General features: G+C 44.6%; 1 protein-coding gene across 1 annotated transcript in view; it reads left to right on the top strand.

Moving 5' to 3' along the window:
• Positions 1–19,013, top strand: part of LOC146205630 (ranBP-type and C3HC4-type zinc finger-containing protein 1-like) — a 53,388-nt gene extending 34,375 nt beyond the window's left edge. Inside the window, exons 5-6 of the mRNA XM_084586935.1 lie at positions 11,301–11,412; positions 18,663–19,013. Of these exons, the coding sequence (XP_084443061.1) occupies positions 11,301–11,412; positions 18,663–19,013 (463 nt within the window). The remainder of the gene's footprint in view (positions 1–11,300; positions 11,413–18,662) is intronic.
• Positions 19,014–19,327: the final 314 nt, after the last annotated feature.

The following is a 19,327-nucleotide window of genomic DNA, read 5'->3' as shown; positions in this document are numbered from 1 at the left end:
GAATGTGATAGTGTATTACTGCATGCGCCACTAACTGTAAATGATTTCCTGAAACCGAGGAAAGTATAAGGGATTTCTGATGTGTGTGATGTTAATATATAACGGTAAATTAGTAGTGTAAATATTCTGGTTTGCAATGCCAATAAATTTCACCGTGTGAGAGAACTTTTACACACTTGACAGAATTTACAATAATCAGCAATTAATTTTCAGTAACGTTAAAGTGCAAGCTATGAATTACTCGCTGCGAAGACATCGTTATAAACTGCGCATGAGCACTGTCATGTTCTGGGAAGCAACTTTACAGGCTGAAAATTTCTTTATCACTAATTATTTAGCAGTGACTAAATTTTATGCGAAGTAAAATATTAGGGTTGCTTCCAAAACAGATGCCGGATATAAAACTATTCCGAAAGAAATGGAGATAATCTTATCATGCGACTATAAAAATGTATTTATTCCCGAACTAAACACTGATATTTAAGCCCGCATGCAGCTGTTTTACTCTCCTTGTCAGAAACGACGAGTTTGCTCGGAATACAGCACTTGGACGAAAAGGGATTATAATGATTATAATAGGCTACCATTAAAGTACATTATACTAGGTGTATTATGTAATATTTAGGGTAACAATTAGGTGCAGGGAATATGTTTCCCAAACATTCGAGCATTTCTCTAAAGCAAAATGTGCTCATTGAAACTTTTACGGATGCACAGAAGCCTTCAACAACAAAACAAACAAAAAAAAAGAAAAGAAATGCATATTGGACCGGGTTTAACGCATGAAAGAGGCATCGGCTATGACGGATGATTGCAGAGGCTGGTTTTGGTGTCGTATTTGTTTCATTATTAACACCACATTTACTACGTGGGATTGTTTATTGCGCAGTTAAATCCCACAGCAGGGGAGCGCCTTTCGAAACGATTGTGATTGAATTCCCCGTTCTCGAAATCAGCAGTCTAGCGCCCTTACCATTGAGACACCGCGACAGAGGTTTAAACGCACACACACAAAAAAAGTACTCACACAACTCTATCGTGCATACAGAAGGCATAGTAGGCAAAGAGTGGTCTGTTCAAACTGCATTCTGCTATATGAAGCAGTTTGCGGTGGCATATGTTTTAGTAGCTGCGGTATTCCAAACAGAAACTGGAATATGCGATTTTTGAGCGTTTGCATTAACTTTTATTGACGGCGGCGACCTGATTTGCTTTAACACGGCGGTAACGACAGTACCACTTCGTTTGAGACATTGCATGTCAAAGGATCTCAAGCGCCGAAGACCGCGATGGCTGGTGTCCTTATCCAAGCATGACATGCTCGATACGGACAAGTATATTTTTTAAATGAAACGTGGGGTTATAGACTGTTCATATTTATTTCGCAAGAGGCATATAGGTAAGCAAAAGCTCACAGGAACCGCGAAACAAACAAAAACACTCCTGTACACGCCGCACGCGCGCGTAAATCACTGCGGGCTGGCACGCGACGCGAAAACGCATCCACACTGAGTAGGTTTCGCCGCTGAGCCGCAAGGCGGCGACTCTGCTCGATCTCGAGGCCAATACGCCTGCCACGAATATTAACTACACATGGCCTCAGAGATAAGCTACGGCTGCACCGATCGCGGAGGCCAAGAACACATGCGCAGGGGAGGGTATTTTGCAGATAGTGAACACGCAATCACGTGACACAAAAGTGACGTGGATTACGTCACTTTTGCGTGTCTTGTCAACGCTTTGTTTTTTTTTTCTAATTTTATTTTACTGGGGTAGTGAGAAAAGCGCTTGGCCGTGAGCGCGGCTTCGAGCTGGCGGAGGGAAAGCATCTAGCCGTCCGCACTTGACAGCACGCACGCTTTCTTCTGTATTTTTTTTTCCTATTAGTGGGGAGAGGTTGAAAGGAGGGGCGGGTAAAGCCCCTCTATGAGTGCGTTCCAATACCCCCTAGTAGACGTCTACTTAAAAGGCTACGCGGGCAGCCGCCATCTTGGGACGCGTTCCAATTCTCGCGAAGCAGTCTCGTGCAGACGGCTTCGCCGAAGTCAACATCGATGCAGACTACTTTGCTGTCTAAACATGGCGGACAGTGCGCGGTTCGCGCTGAGCGAATCGTGCGTGCGGTGGTTGCAGTAGCTGTACGCTGGTCGTGCTCTTTGCGAACGCCGGAGTATGCATATGAACGATCTTTCAAACGTGAGTTGTTACGTCGATGTGTGCGCTAGCTAGAGGCTAATTTAGCTGTCTTTATCGCCGTGAGTTTCATAGCACTGTCGCGCTCTAAGAGGAAAGCGTGCGTTGGATGCTGTTGGTCTTCTTTTTTAACTTGAGGGCGAGTTTCTTCAGTCTTGATGTTATCGATGTACTAGTCGCTATCTGGGCACCTCGCCGGGAGTCAGGACGGCTGCTGTACGGCGCACGTATGTGTTTCTATCTTGCTGTAGTAGCCGTGGCAAACTCTTCCGCGGATTTTCAGTTAATCTCGGAAGAACGAACTCGCCTGACGATGCTGGCTTGTTGCGCATTGATTTTTTGTGCCTGTATAATGTTAAAACGAGTTGCTGCCTTTGGTTTCCCCGTCTAGTGACTACAGACGACAGATGTAACGGTACAACGGTTTTCGTTTGCAGTAGCCAGTTATCACCTTTCGTCCGTAATCCTCTCAAGTTTACAGTATTTTGCATGTTTTCATTCTTGCTGCAGTGTGAATGAGACATCTGAGAAGCATGTAAAAAGAAAAAAACGGACTGCTTTCTCTTCCGTCAATTCGTGAGCGGGCCCATTGCGTGAGAAGTCGGTCTGCTACAAGTTAACCTATTAATAGTCTATCTACGTAATGGCGATTACACATGCAATATTGTTGAAGCAAAAAATCAGCGAACCGTTAAAAACGTGATTTTCACTTGTATTCTCGTAAAGCTTTAAAGAAAACAGCGTTATAATAATTATTCAAACAATTTAGTTCAACCTTTATGCCGCGAGATGACGCCAGGCGTAGACAGGCAGACGCATTCCAATACGCGAACCTGTAGACGTCTACGTAGACGTCTACGAAGCAGTCTTGCTAGACGTCTTGGAACGCACCCTATAAAGGGGCTTTAGGGGCGGGCAGGCTAACCAACGTAGACAGTGTGGTTTCAAATGAGTGACGGCTTAGAGCTGTCCTCGGTAAAGCAGTATGCACGCTTGCTTCCTTTCTTCTTTTTCTGTAGCTGTGAGGTATGGGCTGGTTTGGCTTGAGAGTGCTGAAGATTTGCTGTTTTGTTTACTTTGCTCAATCAGCCGCTTTTGCACCTTAAAAGTTACGCCTCAATTATGTACATACAACAACTATATATATATATATATATATATATATATATATATATATATATATATATATATATATATATATATATGTAAGCTAAGTAACATCTTGTATAATTTCACAGCTTAATTACAAGCATCAACGTTTACGCGCAAGATGCTGTCATGCAGTTAAAGTTATTTGCTTTTTGCCACTAAAAAAACTGCATGTGTGTGGGCGCACGTGTGTGTAAATAACTCATGCGCAGCATGTACTCAATATATTTGAGGCCCCGCATAAGTTCAGTACTCTTACATGTTTTCATTGTAGTGAGGAAGCAAACTCACAATCCCTGCAGCGCGCTGCGAAGAAGCAGACTCGCGACTCGAAGTCCCTGCGTCGCTTCGAATACCAGCTCTAACCCCGCCAGACCCCCGGAAGAGAACGAAAAAAGACTGCGGGGGAGGAAAATTCTGTTTTTCTGCTGCCCATAGTCATGTCAGCACTGCCTAGAGCCATGGGGGAGGTTAGAAGACTGTGTTGGAGGAGGAGCCATGGCGTGGACAAAACTGCCGCGAGCGCTTCCTCTTTTACAAGGAAGAAGAAAAGACTCCGCGAGTCACGCGTACGTGACGTGTAGGCTACGTCACCTATGTGTCACGGGATTGCGCATCGACGATCTGCAAAAAATTCTCCCCATGCGCAGAAGGAGAATATTTTTGCAGGTCCTGAGTGCACAATCACGTCACGCAAAACTGACGTAGGCTCTACGTCACTCCTGCGCGCCTTATGGGTGTTCATTATGCTCTTTTTTTTTTTTTTCGTTTTACTGGAGGGAGTGAGAAGGTAGCTGCAAGCTGTTCAAGTCCCATGCGCGGGAAGGATAAAAGGAGGCGCTTGGTCGTCGGAGCGGGGCTTCGAGCTGGAGGATGAGGAGCGCCTAGCCGTCAAGTGACACTTCTTTTTCAAGTCACTCCAGTACGATGGCATGACTTTTTGGAAGTCATCCTGAATCACGAGACTTCTTGTCACATGACTCCTATGCGGTGGCATCAGCTTTTGCAAGTCATCCTGAATCCCGTAGCACTTGTCATCACGACTTATTAATGTTGTCACACGATTAGTATAAAGTCACATAAACTCACATGACGCTAAGCTATTTGCCACCTTTATTTTTGTGGCTCATGATGACTGGTCATGATTACGCGACTTATGTCACATGACAGCATTAGACTATATGATTTAGCATTATGCTACTGACGATGACATATATGACTGATGAGACGACATACACCTTCGTATGACGTCACGTGAGGTTTTGGGACAATTATTGATTTGGTTTATGGGGTTTAACCACGGGGCGGAATCTTCCTACCAACGGCCACGAATTACAGCGCTAGCGCCGATTCCTCCTTCAATTGAGCCCTACAGTTTGGAGTCTCAGCTATGGACCGAACCATTTTTGGCGCGGAGGGAGGGGTCGTTAGCACAGCCGAGACCCGGGAATCTCCAAATGCGCTCTGGAAGGGGGCGGGGTGGGGGAGGGGGGGTAGGTATGAGGTTGATGTGCGCCCTCCGGAGAATGCACGCCGTACGCACGTATGCATCCGAGCCAGCTGTATTTAATGCACGTCTTCGCCTAATTTGTCATTGCTGCTGGAAGCTGGTCACAGTGTCACGTCGCGACCAGCTCGCACCAGCGATGACAAAGTAGGCGAAGTGCGCGCATACGTGCCCACAGAATGCGATCTCCGGAGAGCACACACCAACTAAACACCACGTCCAGCCCGATCTGCTCGCAGCAGCAATGGTAAATTAGGGAAAAAGAGTGCATTAAAAGGAGCAGAGCTGTCGCTCATACGCGTGCAATACAAGAGACCTCGCTTGTGAGCAGCTAGTCTTCACCGAAGCGATAAGAAGTGCGCATATACACGACTGAACATTTGCTCGTCTTTTATCCAAAATTTGCACGTGAACTAAATTTATTCTAAGAACGGCACGGCATTCGTAAAAACGCAACATTCATAAAATAAATACATACATAAACACATACAAGCATGCATACATACATATATACATATAATAATAATAATCATAATTGGTTCACAGGAAGAGAAAGGCGCAGTATCTGTCACACTTGCTCGGTGGACACCTGCACCGCGCAGTAAGGAAAGGGATGAAGGTGGGAGTGAAAGTGGAAAGAGAGAAAGGGGAGCCACGGAGGACTACGGAGTAATTTCGACCTCCTGGGGATCATTAACGCGCGCTGACATTAAGACGCCTCTTCGTTTCGCCTCCATCGAACCGCAGCCGCCGTGGTCGGGTTCGAACCCGGGAACTCCGGACAGTAGTCGGGCGTCTTACCACTGCACCACCCCGGCGGGGCACATACATACATACATACATACATACATACATACATACATACATACATACATACATACATACATACATACATACATACATACATACATACATACATACATACATACATACATACATACATACATACATACATACATACATACATACATACATACATACATACGTACGTACGTACGTACGTACGTACGTACGTACGTACATACATACATACATACATACATACATACATACATACATACATACATACATACATACATACATACATACATACATACATACATACATACATACATACATACATACATACATACATACATACATACATACATACATACATACATACATACATACATACATACATCACGTACGGGCGAAAGGTGTACAGTTGCCTTGCTGTGCTCGTCCAGTGTTTCCCAAAACGTACCGGCTCTTTTGCGTGTCGATCCGAGTTGTATCCGAACTATTTTCAGATGAGAACGCATAAGCGGTGCTGTCCAAATTCGCTCTGCTGTTCAGTGGTTCCCAGGAATCTTAAAAGGCGCAGGCCGGCGCTCACTTTCGTTGTCAAACGTAGCGGTGGCGAGCGAGCCCCACCGCACTCGAAGGTAGCGAACAAAAATGGCAATCACCATGGTGAATGCAATGAGTTGGCACACAAAGGATTCATGGTGTTAGACGGTCGGTGCAAGTCGCACAAGCGAAACCGAACTGGAGTGGCCGTGTCACGAGATAGGGAGAGGTTTCAGACGTCACGGGCAAAAACCCAAACACTGCCTTAGCTGTCGTTTTCCTGACATGATGAAATTACGAGCACGTGAAGGAACAACGCGACAAAGCGACCGAAGACGCAAAGTCTGCGCACCCAAGACAACACCGCCAAAGCGGCTGGCGGAGCTCCCAAAACACACAGAGACACGTGCACATACACGCCATTCAAATGACGCCGGCGACGCACGGTGCAATCACTGGGCGGCGCGCCAGTCGAAAATTCAAAAAGGGACAGATAGAATAAACGGAAAAGAGATAGATATGATCAAGAAAAAAGAAGCGCAGGCTTTCCTTCTTGCGCCTACACCTCGGCCTTTAAGGCTGAGGAGGTTGACAGCTGATAGTTTCTTTGTTTTCTTTCCCATACACAAAAAAAGCGAAGGGATGGCTAAAGGCTGCTAGCCTGACGAGGCCTTCCTTCCGCATACAGTTTCGGCAGCATTACAGTGAAACACTTTTAGAATTCAATCAAAAACACCTCTCTGTCATGCAGACTTCAGTAATAAGTATATATACAAATAGATTCAAGACTTATTGCCATACAGGTGTAAACAAAAAATGAAGAACACAGACGCAAAACTCAGATTGGCCGTCGCATTAGGCGGGATGGGAGTGGCCGCGCTTTCCTCCCCCCGGTTTAATGCCGCAAATTTCGACCCCGTGGGTTTCTACGTGCGCTGACATTCGTCTTCTCACTTTCCCATAAACTTCGTGACCATCCTTCCCGTCATGATGAACAGTTTGAGTCAGAGCCATTCATCTTTCCACGTCGTAACCACCCAAAGAAAGCCAAACATATTAACTGCCCGTCATCCTATTACACGTATTCCTTTTCACCGCCCGAAATAACTGAATGGGACGAATTATAATCAGGTGTTGCCACTGTGTGGGACCCAAACAAGTTTTATGAACTTTTTCGCGCACGTGTCACCACCCTCGCTACCTAATGTTTTTTTTTTTTTTTTTTTCAATTGTACTTAGAGGGCTTTTTCCAATGTTGCCTTTTGCTCTCTCCTTGTTTATTGATGAATGATATGAGCTGGTGTTTTCTGTACAAAGCTTATGGTTTCGGACTTATTAATCTGTACATCAATACTTGATATTCGGGTTCTGTGAATTTCCTTCATTTTAATGTGACATAATCTGTAACAAATAAATATGCACCCCTCTCCTTCGGTTACTGTTCAGCCCACTTATAGAAGCTTAGTTGGATTTTCTGGATGATGTGTGCGGGGATCGTTATGGTGCATCCGACGATGTGCTCAGGCATCATACTGTGTAGTCCTTAGCTTTCCAAGAAAATTTCAAAGAAATATATTCGAGTACTTCATCTGCTCTAAAGAACGGGGCAAGCCTTAAAGCGATGATGAAGAAATTGAGCATAGGCAAAAATCAGATGTATGCGCTAAGGGACAAGGCGGGCAACGTCATCACGAATATGAACAAGATAGTCAAAGTAGCAGTAGCCAAAGTAGTCAGGACAATAATGAGATTGGCAGTAGGGAAAGGCAGTCAAATGTTCCGCCATTGAAGAAGGACAAGGTAAAAAATCATTAAAACTATGAAAAGAGGGAAAGCAGCTGGAGAGGATCAGACAACTATGGATTTGTTACGGCTAAGGGGGGGGGGGGGGGATATCGCACTAGAACAACTGTCCACCCCTTATACGCAGTGCCTGGTGTCATCGACGGTACCGGAACCATGGAAGAACGCAAACATTATTTTGATTCAGAAGAAAGGGTGCGCCAAGGACCTGAAAAATCACAGACAGAAAGTATTTACTAACGTAATCGCTAATAGAATCAGGACAACCTTAGACTGCAATCAAGCAAAAGATCAAGCAGGTTTTCGGAAAGAGTTCTCTACTATCGATCATATCCATACCATCAACCGGCTGATAGAAAAATCTCGGAATATAACCAGCCCTAATACATAGTATTCATTGATTACGAAAAAGCATTTGACTCGGCAGAAAATTCGGCGGTCATGCAGGCATTGCGAAATCAGAGTGTAATCGAGCCTTACGTGAAAGTACTGGAAGATATATATAGTGGCTGCACAGCAACCATAGTTCGGCATAAAGAAAGTAACAAAATTCCTATAAAGAAAGGTATGAAGAAGAACTGAACAAGGGTAAATGGGGTACGCCATTTACCCTTGTTCAGTTCTTCTTCATACCGTGCAAACCATCTTCTTCCTTTCGTTCTATAAAGAAAGGTGTTAGACAAGGAGACATGATCTCCCCGGTACTATTCAAAGCTTGCTTAGAAAAAGTATTCAGAGACTTGGAATGGGAGCAGTTAGGGATAAGGGTAGATGGAAAATACCTCAGTAATCTGCGATTAGCTGATGACATTGCCTTGCTAAGTAACTCAGGGGATGAACTGCAAAGAATGATTGATGACCTAGACAGGAAAGGTAGTAAGTCAATATTCAGAAGACTAAGGTAATGTTCAACAGCCTCGGGAAGGAACAGTAGTTTACGTTAGGTATAGCGAAGCACTGGATCTAGTAGGCGAATATGTCTACTTAGGACAGGTAGCAACCTCAGATCCGGACCATGAAAGGGAAATAACAAGGAGAATAAGATTGGGATGGAGCACATTTGGAAATAACTTGCAGGTTATGACTAGCAGCTTACCGGTATCTCTCAAGAGGAAAGTATACAACAGTTGAATCTTACCTGTACTCACCTATGGGGCTGAAACATGGAGGCTAACGAAGAGGGTCCTACAAGGAAAACGCAGAGGGTCCTACAAGGACAACGCAGAGGGCTATGGAACGAAGAATGGTAGGGGTAACATTATGAGATAGGAAGCATGCAGGGTGGGTCAGAGAAATAACTCAAGTGACTGATATTCTAGTGGAAATCAAGAAGAAGAAATGGGCATGAGCAGGACATGTAGTGCGAAGAGAGGACAAACGATGGTCGCTGAGGGTAACGAACTGGATTCCAAAGGGAAGGAAAGCGTAGCACGGATCGGCAGAAATTTAGGTCGGCGGATGAGGTTAGGAAGTTCGCATGGATCAAGTGGACGCAGCTAGCACAGGACCAGGTTATTTGGAGGAATATGGGAGAGGCCTTGGCCCTGCAGTGGGTATAATCAGGTTGATGGTAATGATGATGATGATGGTGATGATGATGACTTCAGAAATAAACAAGTGCCAAAAGCCCCGTATGCCACGGATTGGATAACGTGGTTCACCTTCGACTTATTTGCGGGGAGTGATTGGCGTGCTAGAGGAGCTTCTAAAATTCACAAAAACGCTAGCGTACTCGTGTTTGTGGTCATTCGAGAACACATGTTCGGGGTACATTTAGAATCATCCTGAACTTAATTTGAACCCAAGTCGATACTGAAGTACCCTATTGAAGTTTAATTTTCCGAGAAGACTGACCCGAAGATATTAACATTGCTTGCCCTTGCGTTCCTCTATCTTCCACTTTAATCTCTTTAGTGAGGAGAAAGTGACCGTCACAGGAGAGTAGTTTATTAGCCTTGTAATCCAGCTTACTCTAGATCGACATTCTTCACATTTTTTTTTTTTTTTTTTTTTGTTGTTGTTTAACGTACCGTCTTTGTCAAATGGTTGAAGCCTCAGGGGTTTGCTTCTGAGCCACACGTGGTAATGCATTACCCAGTGTTCCATATTTCCTGAAGGTAAAAAGACTTTTATCCCACCCTCTCCAATGGGAAGGCCTTTCCTGAACGCTAAAGAGGTCCACTGCAGGACCTAGAAGCAGGCCCCCTCTGAACGTTTGACAAATGCTGTACATTTTTTGAAATTGGGCATCAGAGCAAAGAACGGCGAGTGCAGAAGCAGAAGCACATGCGACAGCCGATGACAACCGTCCCTCATGCTGATGCAGTTTCAAAGAAGCATGATCGAATCACCGACTCTCCCAACTTTTCCTACCATCTGAAGGAGGCCTACACCATTGTCCTCGGCGTCTGTCTATTGCCTGTTCACATAAGAATGGGGTACACAACAGTCGCCTAACGATGTGGGAGTAATTCAATAAAAAAAAATAATCCGCGTTTTATATTAGCTAATCTGACCCCTTTGAGGTTGCAGACCACGGGAACGGGAGAAAATAGCTGATCTTTTCGCCACACCTGAGTATAGGGAGCATTGAAGGGGTACGTCCGTCCAATTTTCGTTCGTGGCAAAATAGTTCGTGTCCCTTTCTGGGTATGCTGTTGTCTGTTCAGAAGTAAAAGACGCGTTACATCTGCGTAGCAAAGAAGTTTATGGTGAACATGTTGAATGAAATGAATGATGATGCCGTCTACATGGCCTCTTGGATCCGCGCTGAAAAGTACAGTGCTGGCGCATCACCGCTTACCTGCGAAATCGTACCGGTGAATGGTGTCGCTGATGGGAACGACACCTATATCTTATTTTTCGGCTTTTATTTTTCTTCTTATGAATGCAGTTAATGTATGTTGCATCTGCCGTTAAAGTGCGATAATAACATATATGAATGCAGGCCGATTTCAATTTGCCTGTAGCTTCCCATTGAGGAACAGGAAATACAATTTACTTTGGTGCATATTTTTTACTCTGTACATGCATGAAGGGCATGTTTTTGCTTTTGATAGCAGTTATGTGCTTCTGTTGGTGACGTTTGAAGTACTTTCACATTCGGCAAGACATGTTCAAAGGCAAAGCTCTAAAGAGCGTGATATGGAGCAAAACATAACGCGGTATTTGTGCAATGTTGCGCCCTAAGGATTTATTAAATGTGTAGGATACTATTGGAAGAGCAATAAAGAACATGTCGCAAAGAATATTTGGCAGGGCAGGAAATGGAATATTTTTCGCTAATATAGGATATTTCTTATTTTTCTCCTTGCAGAGGTTGCGTTCTTGGAGCAATAGACCGGTCTGGAACTGTTGCAGTGAAGTGCCCGTACTCTGAAAACAGCATTACCTGTGACATCGATATTCAAGACACGGAAGTCAGAGCGGTACGTCACTTTTGAATAGACTTTGCTTCAGCAGGATGGCATGTCTCCGGGCTACTTGGCAAGATTAATTCCGGGTATAGGTCACTTTGAACGCTAGGACACACACCTCGAGAGACAAAAAGGACGCACCGCTGTCTGCGGATCCTTGTGGATTCATGGGATAGCTTTAACACTAGCACACGTATGTCGGGACAAACGGGACGCATCGTTGGAGATTACAGTGGTGTGTCTTGTTTGTTTTTCGACGTTCGGGTTCCAATACTCAGACTGCACCTATGTAAACGAGATCATTTCACCAGTGGCGGGCATAAAGAAACTAAATAAATGCTAGTTCCGTCATAAAATTACTTCATGCCTCCGAAACCTCTGACTCAGCGCGCCATTTAGACATCTGCTGGAGGATTGAAGCTTTACGCCGCACGTGTAAGTCAGCATTCCTACCCTTGGTTGTCAGGAAATCATTACTAAATAATGTGGCTCGCATAGACCGCGCCCTATTCACAGCACGGAAGCGAGGAGACCAGCTTACTGGCATAAAGCTAGGTTTCCAGCTTAAAAATTATTTTCCGCGTATTATTCAAACTACATTAACAAAACAAGGGATGTAACTGATGTAACTGCTGTAACTGGAAAGCTATAAACAAACTACTCGGACGGTAAGAATTTTTTCTCATAAAATATTGTCTTCCAACGTTTGTTGCAGGGCTAGTCAGTTATTTTCTGTGTACAAGGAACAGCAGAAAAAGAGAGGGAGCAGAAAAACACGGGGGACGACAGGACGGAGCGCTGATTAATGAAGATGAGAGAAAGAGCCCGTTGCACTAGGATATATTTAAACAACACTCGCTATTACAGAATAGTTAGTTATCTTCTCAACCCACAGGATATGTTAATGCCTCCTTGCCGTCGTGCTCTGTCCCTCTGCGTAATGCTTCCAGTAGGAATATTGTTACCATGTAATGCTTTTAATGACCTTTCATTTATACTGTAAGAATCTTCTCGTTTGCTTCTAGTTTTACATCTTTATGCGCAGCTCATGCTGGAAAATGCGTGTGTTCTTATTTTTTCTCTTGTCTTGTGTTCGTTGATGTTTGTCATCAACATTTTATCATGCGAAAAAAAAACCCCTCCCCGCCGCTCTTTATGATGCCTTGGGACGCTAAAGTTTAATGAAAGAATAAAATCTGTCAAAAATAATTTTAAAGCCTTTCGGGATGATTTTATGATTAAAAGCCAGAAAACTTTCTCGCGCCATCGATTCAGGGACGAGAAAGTTAAGCACGCTGTCCGAGCTGGACGTCCCTCGAAGAACGTCCTAGATTGTGGTGGGGGTGAGGACCCCAATCGGAGAAAATTGCTGACTGATAGTAACGCAACCAGAAGGCGGCCTTGGCACTGTGACTGCCCCCCTTTCATCCCAGAGGTTGCCGTAAGATCAAAACGGCCACAGTTGCGCAAATGCGGTAGCTGTCGGCCTCCCCACGACAGTTCATGCGCTCGCGGGGAAGCATCACAACGTCCAAGCAAGCTTTACCCCTGGCAGCTCGCTTATGTAGGGCGCCTGTCCAGTCCTTAATCTGAAGTCTTCGGAAGACAACCTATTTCAGACGATTCGAGAGATTAGTCGAGGTGAACTGGAAGTTCCGCATTTCCAATAGCCGAACTTTCAAAATTTTAATTTTGTACAATATTATAGCCGCACAAAACACAGGTATGTTTAAAAGAAAAATATGCGCGAAACGGGCATAACAGGCAGGAGAACACGGGAAAGTCCTCTCTGTTTTGAACATATTTTTGTCTTCAAAAAGTATGTTCATCAACTGGCTTCACGATCTGCATATACTCAACAAGCATACCGTGGCGCCCATATAGCAGGGTAAATTAAGCGCGAACACGAGAAGGAAAAAAAATTAAGCGGAGAGGAAATATAGGCAGTTCAATAAAACGTGTGCTCAACTATCTTATCGCCATTGATATGAAGGTCCCTATCATGCATCCGTGTGCTAATTATCTACTTGTTTTGCTGTTCCCGTTTCGTTTGCCTTCTTGAAGTATCATTTGATGCTGGCAGTAAATTTTCCATAGCCCTTCATGAAGGTGAGGGACAGCGTAAGGTGCCGCTTGACGACAAGCTCGAGATATGAATTTTTGGAACGCTTAAGAAGGAAGAGCGCTCGGTGCAACCATGAGTTCTTAATCGAAAAACTCATTTGATGATTATTGAGCTCGCTTCTGCCCGAGTTTAGCAAAATTTAATACGTTTATTTAATAACGAGCTTTATTCTGTGAACAGGCCTTTCAAACACGTCTAAAAGCGCCACTTTAGCAATACTCAGCAGCAGCATCAAAATCACTTGAACGATACCTAGGGTCTACTGACTTTTCAGTCATCATTTTTTGGGTTATTTTTCAGCTTATTTTGACACTTGAGCGTAAATACCACTCATATAGTAATATGGCTGCACCTGGGTCAAAGTACGTATGGCATCGTGCTGCAACCTCCTCGGCGTTTCATCAAGGCTTCCTTGTACAGCTGCTATATACTTACTCAGACAACGTTTCTGACCGCCACCGAGAATAAGACATTGTACCATTTTCATTGACGGCAAACCCGAAAAGGAAGCACGGGACGTATGACTCCGCAGCAATCGACCTGAAAGCAGAAGTCATCAAAGTCTTATTAGGCGGAGTACTCATAGGGAGGATTGGCGCAGCACGTTCCTTTCTTGACGCCTATTTCCTCCCACGCTTCCTGACATTACAAGCGGTCGCGGTCTCTTCTCTGGACAGGACGCTGACTGCTGTCGATAATCAGGCTCCAACGCCGTCCTTCGCGCCAGGCAAATCTCGGCAATGTATTGAATATAATAACACGGCCGACGGTTCGCGCAATCATATACCTTGCGAACGGCATGCCGTTTGCAGCAGTTAGTGGCTGGATCTTCTCCTTTCTTATTTTCCTCGCTCTGTGGCATCCTTGACCGCGTGACAGTCTTCCGAAGGAACGGCCAGGCCGTGAAGCGGCCGCTAGAGAAACTTTCCCCGGCGAACAGCGCCGGTCGTCTGCAAGCTGTAGGGTAGTATAGCTATACAAGAGGTCAACAAGAATCATTGAAGAGGGGATGAAAGAAATCACGCGGTACTGGTGACACACTTACCACTGGTTTGCAGTTTCATAATCTGCGCTTACACTGGCGTGCCCTGAAGGTAATGAGCGCCAATTCACTGTATTCCGCACAAGTTCATCTACCTCATTTATATAGTAGTGAACAAAGTTTCTGCATGAGCGTATACGGATGATAAATATCTGACCGGAGGCTTAATATTTTACCGCGGGATAGTAGACAACACACAAGAGGGGTGACGTATATCACAATCGTCGCTTAATTTTTGTGAAGTTTGTTCGTTTCTGAAATCTATCTACTAGCAAATTTAATGTATACAACAGGCCTTAACAGGAATAATGTAAAAACACGTCCTCGAGAAGCATAAAAAGGCGAGAACAGTATAATGCAGAAGCTAGTCGAAATACAATATACAATTACAAACAGCAAACATACAAAACATATTTCTTACAATACAAGCAGTCGGTATTCAATTGTTTTTAGACACTCAGCACTGTTATACACTAGGATGGGTGACAATTTGCTCAATTTTCACGCTGAATAGAAAAAATGTCTATTATAAATGCGTTAATTATAGGTATGTAAGCTGTTAGAGAATGCATATGATAAGTTCTTGTTAAGATTATTGCAAAGGGTTTAAATTTCAGTTCAGTTGAGTTGGAAACTCGGTAAACTTTCCTCAACGGTATCCATTTCAGCTGTAAAAGCACTTTCCTATTTGAATTTCCAGCTGGATTGCCGTCTTCCAGCTGGAGCTTGACTGGAGGTTTTTCAGCTGGAAACTGGAGAAGTCCAGCTGGACATGATTTGATTTCCGGTTCAATAATAACCTGGACATGTCATTTTAGCTGGAATGACCCTTTTCTAGTTGGAAAAGCATAGTTTACAGCTGGAAAGATTGGGTGTACGGGTTCAATAATTTAGCTGGAAATGGGTCATTTTCCCGCCTGGAGCGGCATCACATAAAAGGTGGGTTTTAACAAAATTGCCCTTAATATAACAAATGCGAACGATTTGGATGTTTCTAGTGCCTACCTTTTATAATCTACATTCAGCCAGATATGTATTAAGGCTGGTCCAATGTTTACGAGACACTCCCAAGGTGGGATATTTTGTGCTATTCGAATAATTATTACCATCCACCCAAGCGCAACCATAGGGCTAAGAAGGAGAGCTGTATAGCTCTCTCAGAAACTTCGTAGTTGAAGAAACGTGCTGATGAGTAATTATTCCCTTATTACAAATCTACATTATCTTTAGGGCTCCCCTAAACGTTGAGACAGAGCGCATCCCACTTCCAGTTGTTGCTCAACTCGCTCTCACCCTATCTGATCTGCTGGCCGTTATGGTTAGCTAAGTTCGTCGAGCGACTGGCGTGGATAGGCTGTGGTCTGGAGTTCGTGCCTCGGTCCAGGACGAGTTTTTCTTTAACTAGGAAGTTTCGGAGAAAATTGTACGTCTTTTCAATAAAGCCGTACGGCTGCATTTGTGTGAATGACAAGATCCTTTATTGTATGCATTAGGGCGGTGCTCATATTTTGATCCTCGTGCAGTAGGGCAGCTATTGACGTTATCACAAGCAGAGTAATAATGTGTTTTGTTTCTATCTATATAATTACTGTATTCAAGCAATACCGTGTAAAGATGTTAATATTCAGCCTTACATTTCTTTGTATTTCCCTGTGTGCCGAAAGCAACCTCATCCCTTTCGAGTGCAATATGTCCGATTCCGAAAACTCCTGCCGCTTCATTTAGACCGCGCATACAAATCACAAGTAGTAAGAAGCCTTATGGCTTCTTGACGCAGATTTTTAGAGTGATAATTAAAAATTACGATACACATTGGCGACTAAAGTGGTGAAAGGCGAAAGCCTAAGTGCTGCATTCTGCTACGCATTTGTTGCGAATGTGGCGGTGAATGATGCTTCGAGTAAAGAGGGTGACTACTGTTTAACATTCCTCCGTTCCTTTATGGCAGAGTACATGTGTGCGCGGAAATCGGGGCAGATACAGATCGTAGCCCTCCACTACGGCCCCTCTATCTCCCTCTCTTCTTTAACTTTCACCTTCCTCCCTTCCTTTACGGCGTGGTACATATGTCCGCGGAGAATCGTGACAGATACTGCGCCTTTTCTATCCTGTAAATCTATTTCAAACGCCATTGATGCCTGCTGTACTAACGCCTCCTAGACATCTGGGTCTGCTTCTGTTTGCTGTGTGGTGCGGCGTTCGAGGAAGCGGCAAATGAAAGGGCGCACGGACGCCTGGATCGGATGCCCGGTGGGGTCAGCTTCGTATATGCATTAATCGCCTTTTGACGTCATCACCTGTCGTGACGGTACATCGCGCGCCCCTTGTCGAACACAATCAGCATTTCATCGAACGCATTGAAGTTCACCGGCGTTCTATAATTCGTTTACAGGAAAGGAAAGGCGCAGTATCTGTCACTCACGGAATATCGCTATCATTCTCACTGTAGACAAGGGGAATTATGAAGAGCGTTTCACGATCCGGGGCGTGGCGCAGTGGTACGTGAAGCGCTGGGCTGGGGATCGAAGGGATGGAGGTTCGATTTCCCGGTGGAAGACAAGGTTTAGTAAGTTATTTTTTTAAGTATCAGAGCCGCCGCAAAAGCGTGACACTGTTGCTGACGACAACCATGAGCCATTACTATATAAAGGCTTTCGCCTTAGTACCAGTACACGTAGTTCACGATGGGTTCCAGCCAGGCGTGCACAGGGTTCTGCAATAGGGGGAGGCAAGTTCTACCCCCCCCCCCCCCCCCCCCCATTCTTACTCTCACCAAGATCCCTGGCCAAAGCGCAGCACATTGGCGAGGAATGGCTACAAGACCGTTATTGATGCGATTGAATTTCAACATCTACAAAAACAAGCGCACTGATAAACCTTGTGCGTTTATCAAAGTGCGCTTGTTTAATTCCCCTTCCAATATAGAATAGTGTGCGCTTAAAAACAAGACAAGCCTCGCCATGGAGACAAAATTGAAAATGACGCGACGACGCGTTTCTCACAGTTTCTCACAAAGCCCCCGGCTTTCGGGGGTTAAAGATGGCAAGTAAATTTCAGCTCGTGCGATGAAACATCACGATCGAGTCCTCGGCCGTCAGTACCTTCAAAAAACCTGCATGGTCATAACATTGCACTTCGAAAAATAACGGCACAGATGCGACATAATAAAGGTATGGGACCGCTTGGTGCCCCCCTGAGACGATTTTAGGGGTCTCCCCCCCCCCCCCCCCCCCCTTTCCTTTCCCCGTGCGCACGCCTATGGAACTTCCAGTGGAAGAAAAGTAGCAACTCAGAAACGAGAGCTGAATTGAAGACTGGAAGTTTAGCTAGCAGCCACCAGATGGCGGCATATGCCCGCCGCGCTTATAAAGGGGGCGTTTGAAAGGTTCCCGCTTCCTAGCGTAGGGCATCCAATCTACCTGAACTTCTAAAGCCTGCCTCGTTGTACAAGCAGATTTCTCGGTGTGATAATGGAATGCAGGTTGTAAACCGCTCGTTTTAATCGCCAGTATTACAATCATCTCAACGCGTATGAGCAAACTTCTGCTTCCACGTGTTTGAGTTGCCCGTCCTTATTTGTCAGTTCTCTCTTGTCAAATTCGGGACATTATTACGTAGAATTAGAACAAAGCAAAATGTCTCAACGCTTTCCTACATTCTACAAAAAGGGGGCATGTTATCGTGGAAGTAAGAGGGCTAGCAATGAACGTTCCCAAAATGAACTGTTGTGTGGTTCAAAATGGAAACACGGATATTGAAGTCGGAGATTGATTATCACTGTCACATGCATAGTTTAAGAATTCTTTGTCGCCGTCAAGAGACGACTGGCGTGTCAGTGTAGCAACGCAATTTCTTCTCCTTTCGTTTTCACAACATGAAAAGGTTTAAATCTTAACATGCTTGTCAACGCTGCAAGAAAAGAATCTATATGTTGCACGAAAAGGCAAGGACACATCGGAAACTTCAAAACTCTTGCTAGAGCGCTTATCTTTGCGTAATCTGTTTTACGAAACGCATGCACCTCTTAAGAGCAACACTTGATATAACTTTCTACCTATGGCACAACCTCAGTAGTATTTATGCCTTGTTTTTCAGCTGTTGACCAAAGAAGAATACGAAGAGTACCTGCTGAAAGGTCTCCTGGAAGTGAAAGTCTCCGCGAAGAACTTCTTTCACTGCAAGACTGCTGACTGCCCGTGGTGGTGTTTTATTGAAGCGAGCGTACCGGAGGTTGAGTGTAAAGTATGCGGTACCAAAAACTGCGTCAATTGTGATGCCATTCACCTGGGAATGACGTGTGCAGAGTACCAGGCGTGGCAGGCCAGCATGAAGCAATTGGTTCCTATACGATGTGCTAACGACATGGACAACCTCCTCGCCTTTATGCTTCACGTGGCCTACATGGCGTGTATTGTCTATCTGCTAGTAAAATGCATCTTCCCTTAGCTTTTGCCACTCACCGATTTCAAAAAACAAAAAAAAAAAAAAAAACGAGTTAAATGCCCGCTTCCTATATCAGAAATCTGAGAGCCACGAGGAAAATAGCGCACTTGTCGAACACCCGGAGACCTGCAGTCGGAGAAACATCAGATATGTCAGCGCTAATCTACATTAATTTAATGCACGTCGTACCTGCTTGCAAGCGGTAGTGCTTTGAGAATTTCGACATTACCCCTTATAGCTCGTTCCATATAGGCACAGTGAGGAAACGAGCAACGTGGGCCACGACTGGCACAGAATGATAAATTCTTACCAACCAC

The sequence above is a fragment of the Amblyomma maculatum genome, chromosome 1, assembly GCF_055883805.1.
Source record: "Amblyomma maculatum isolate TAMU_Amacu chromosome 1, ASM5588380v1, whole genome shotgun sequence".
NCBI lineage: Eukaryota > Metazoa > Arthropoda > Arachnida > Ixodida > Ixodidae > Amblyomma > Amblyomma maculatum.
Note: the sequence above shows the minus strand (reverse complement) of the source record. Positions and strands in the feature narration are given on the sequence as shown.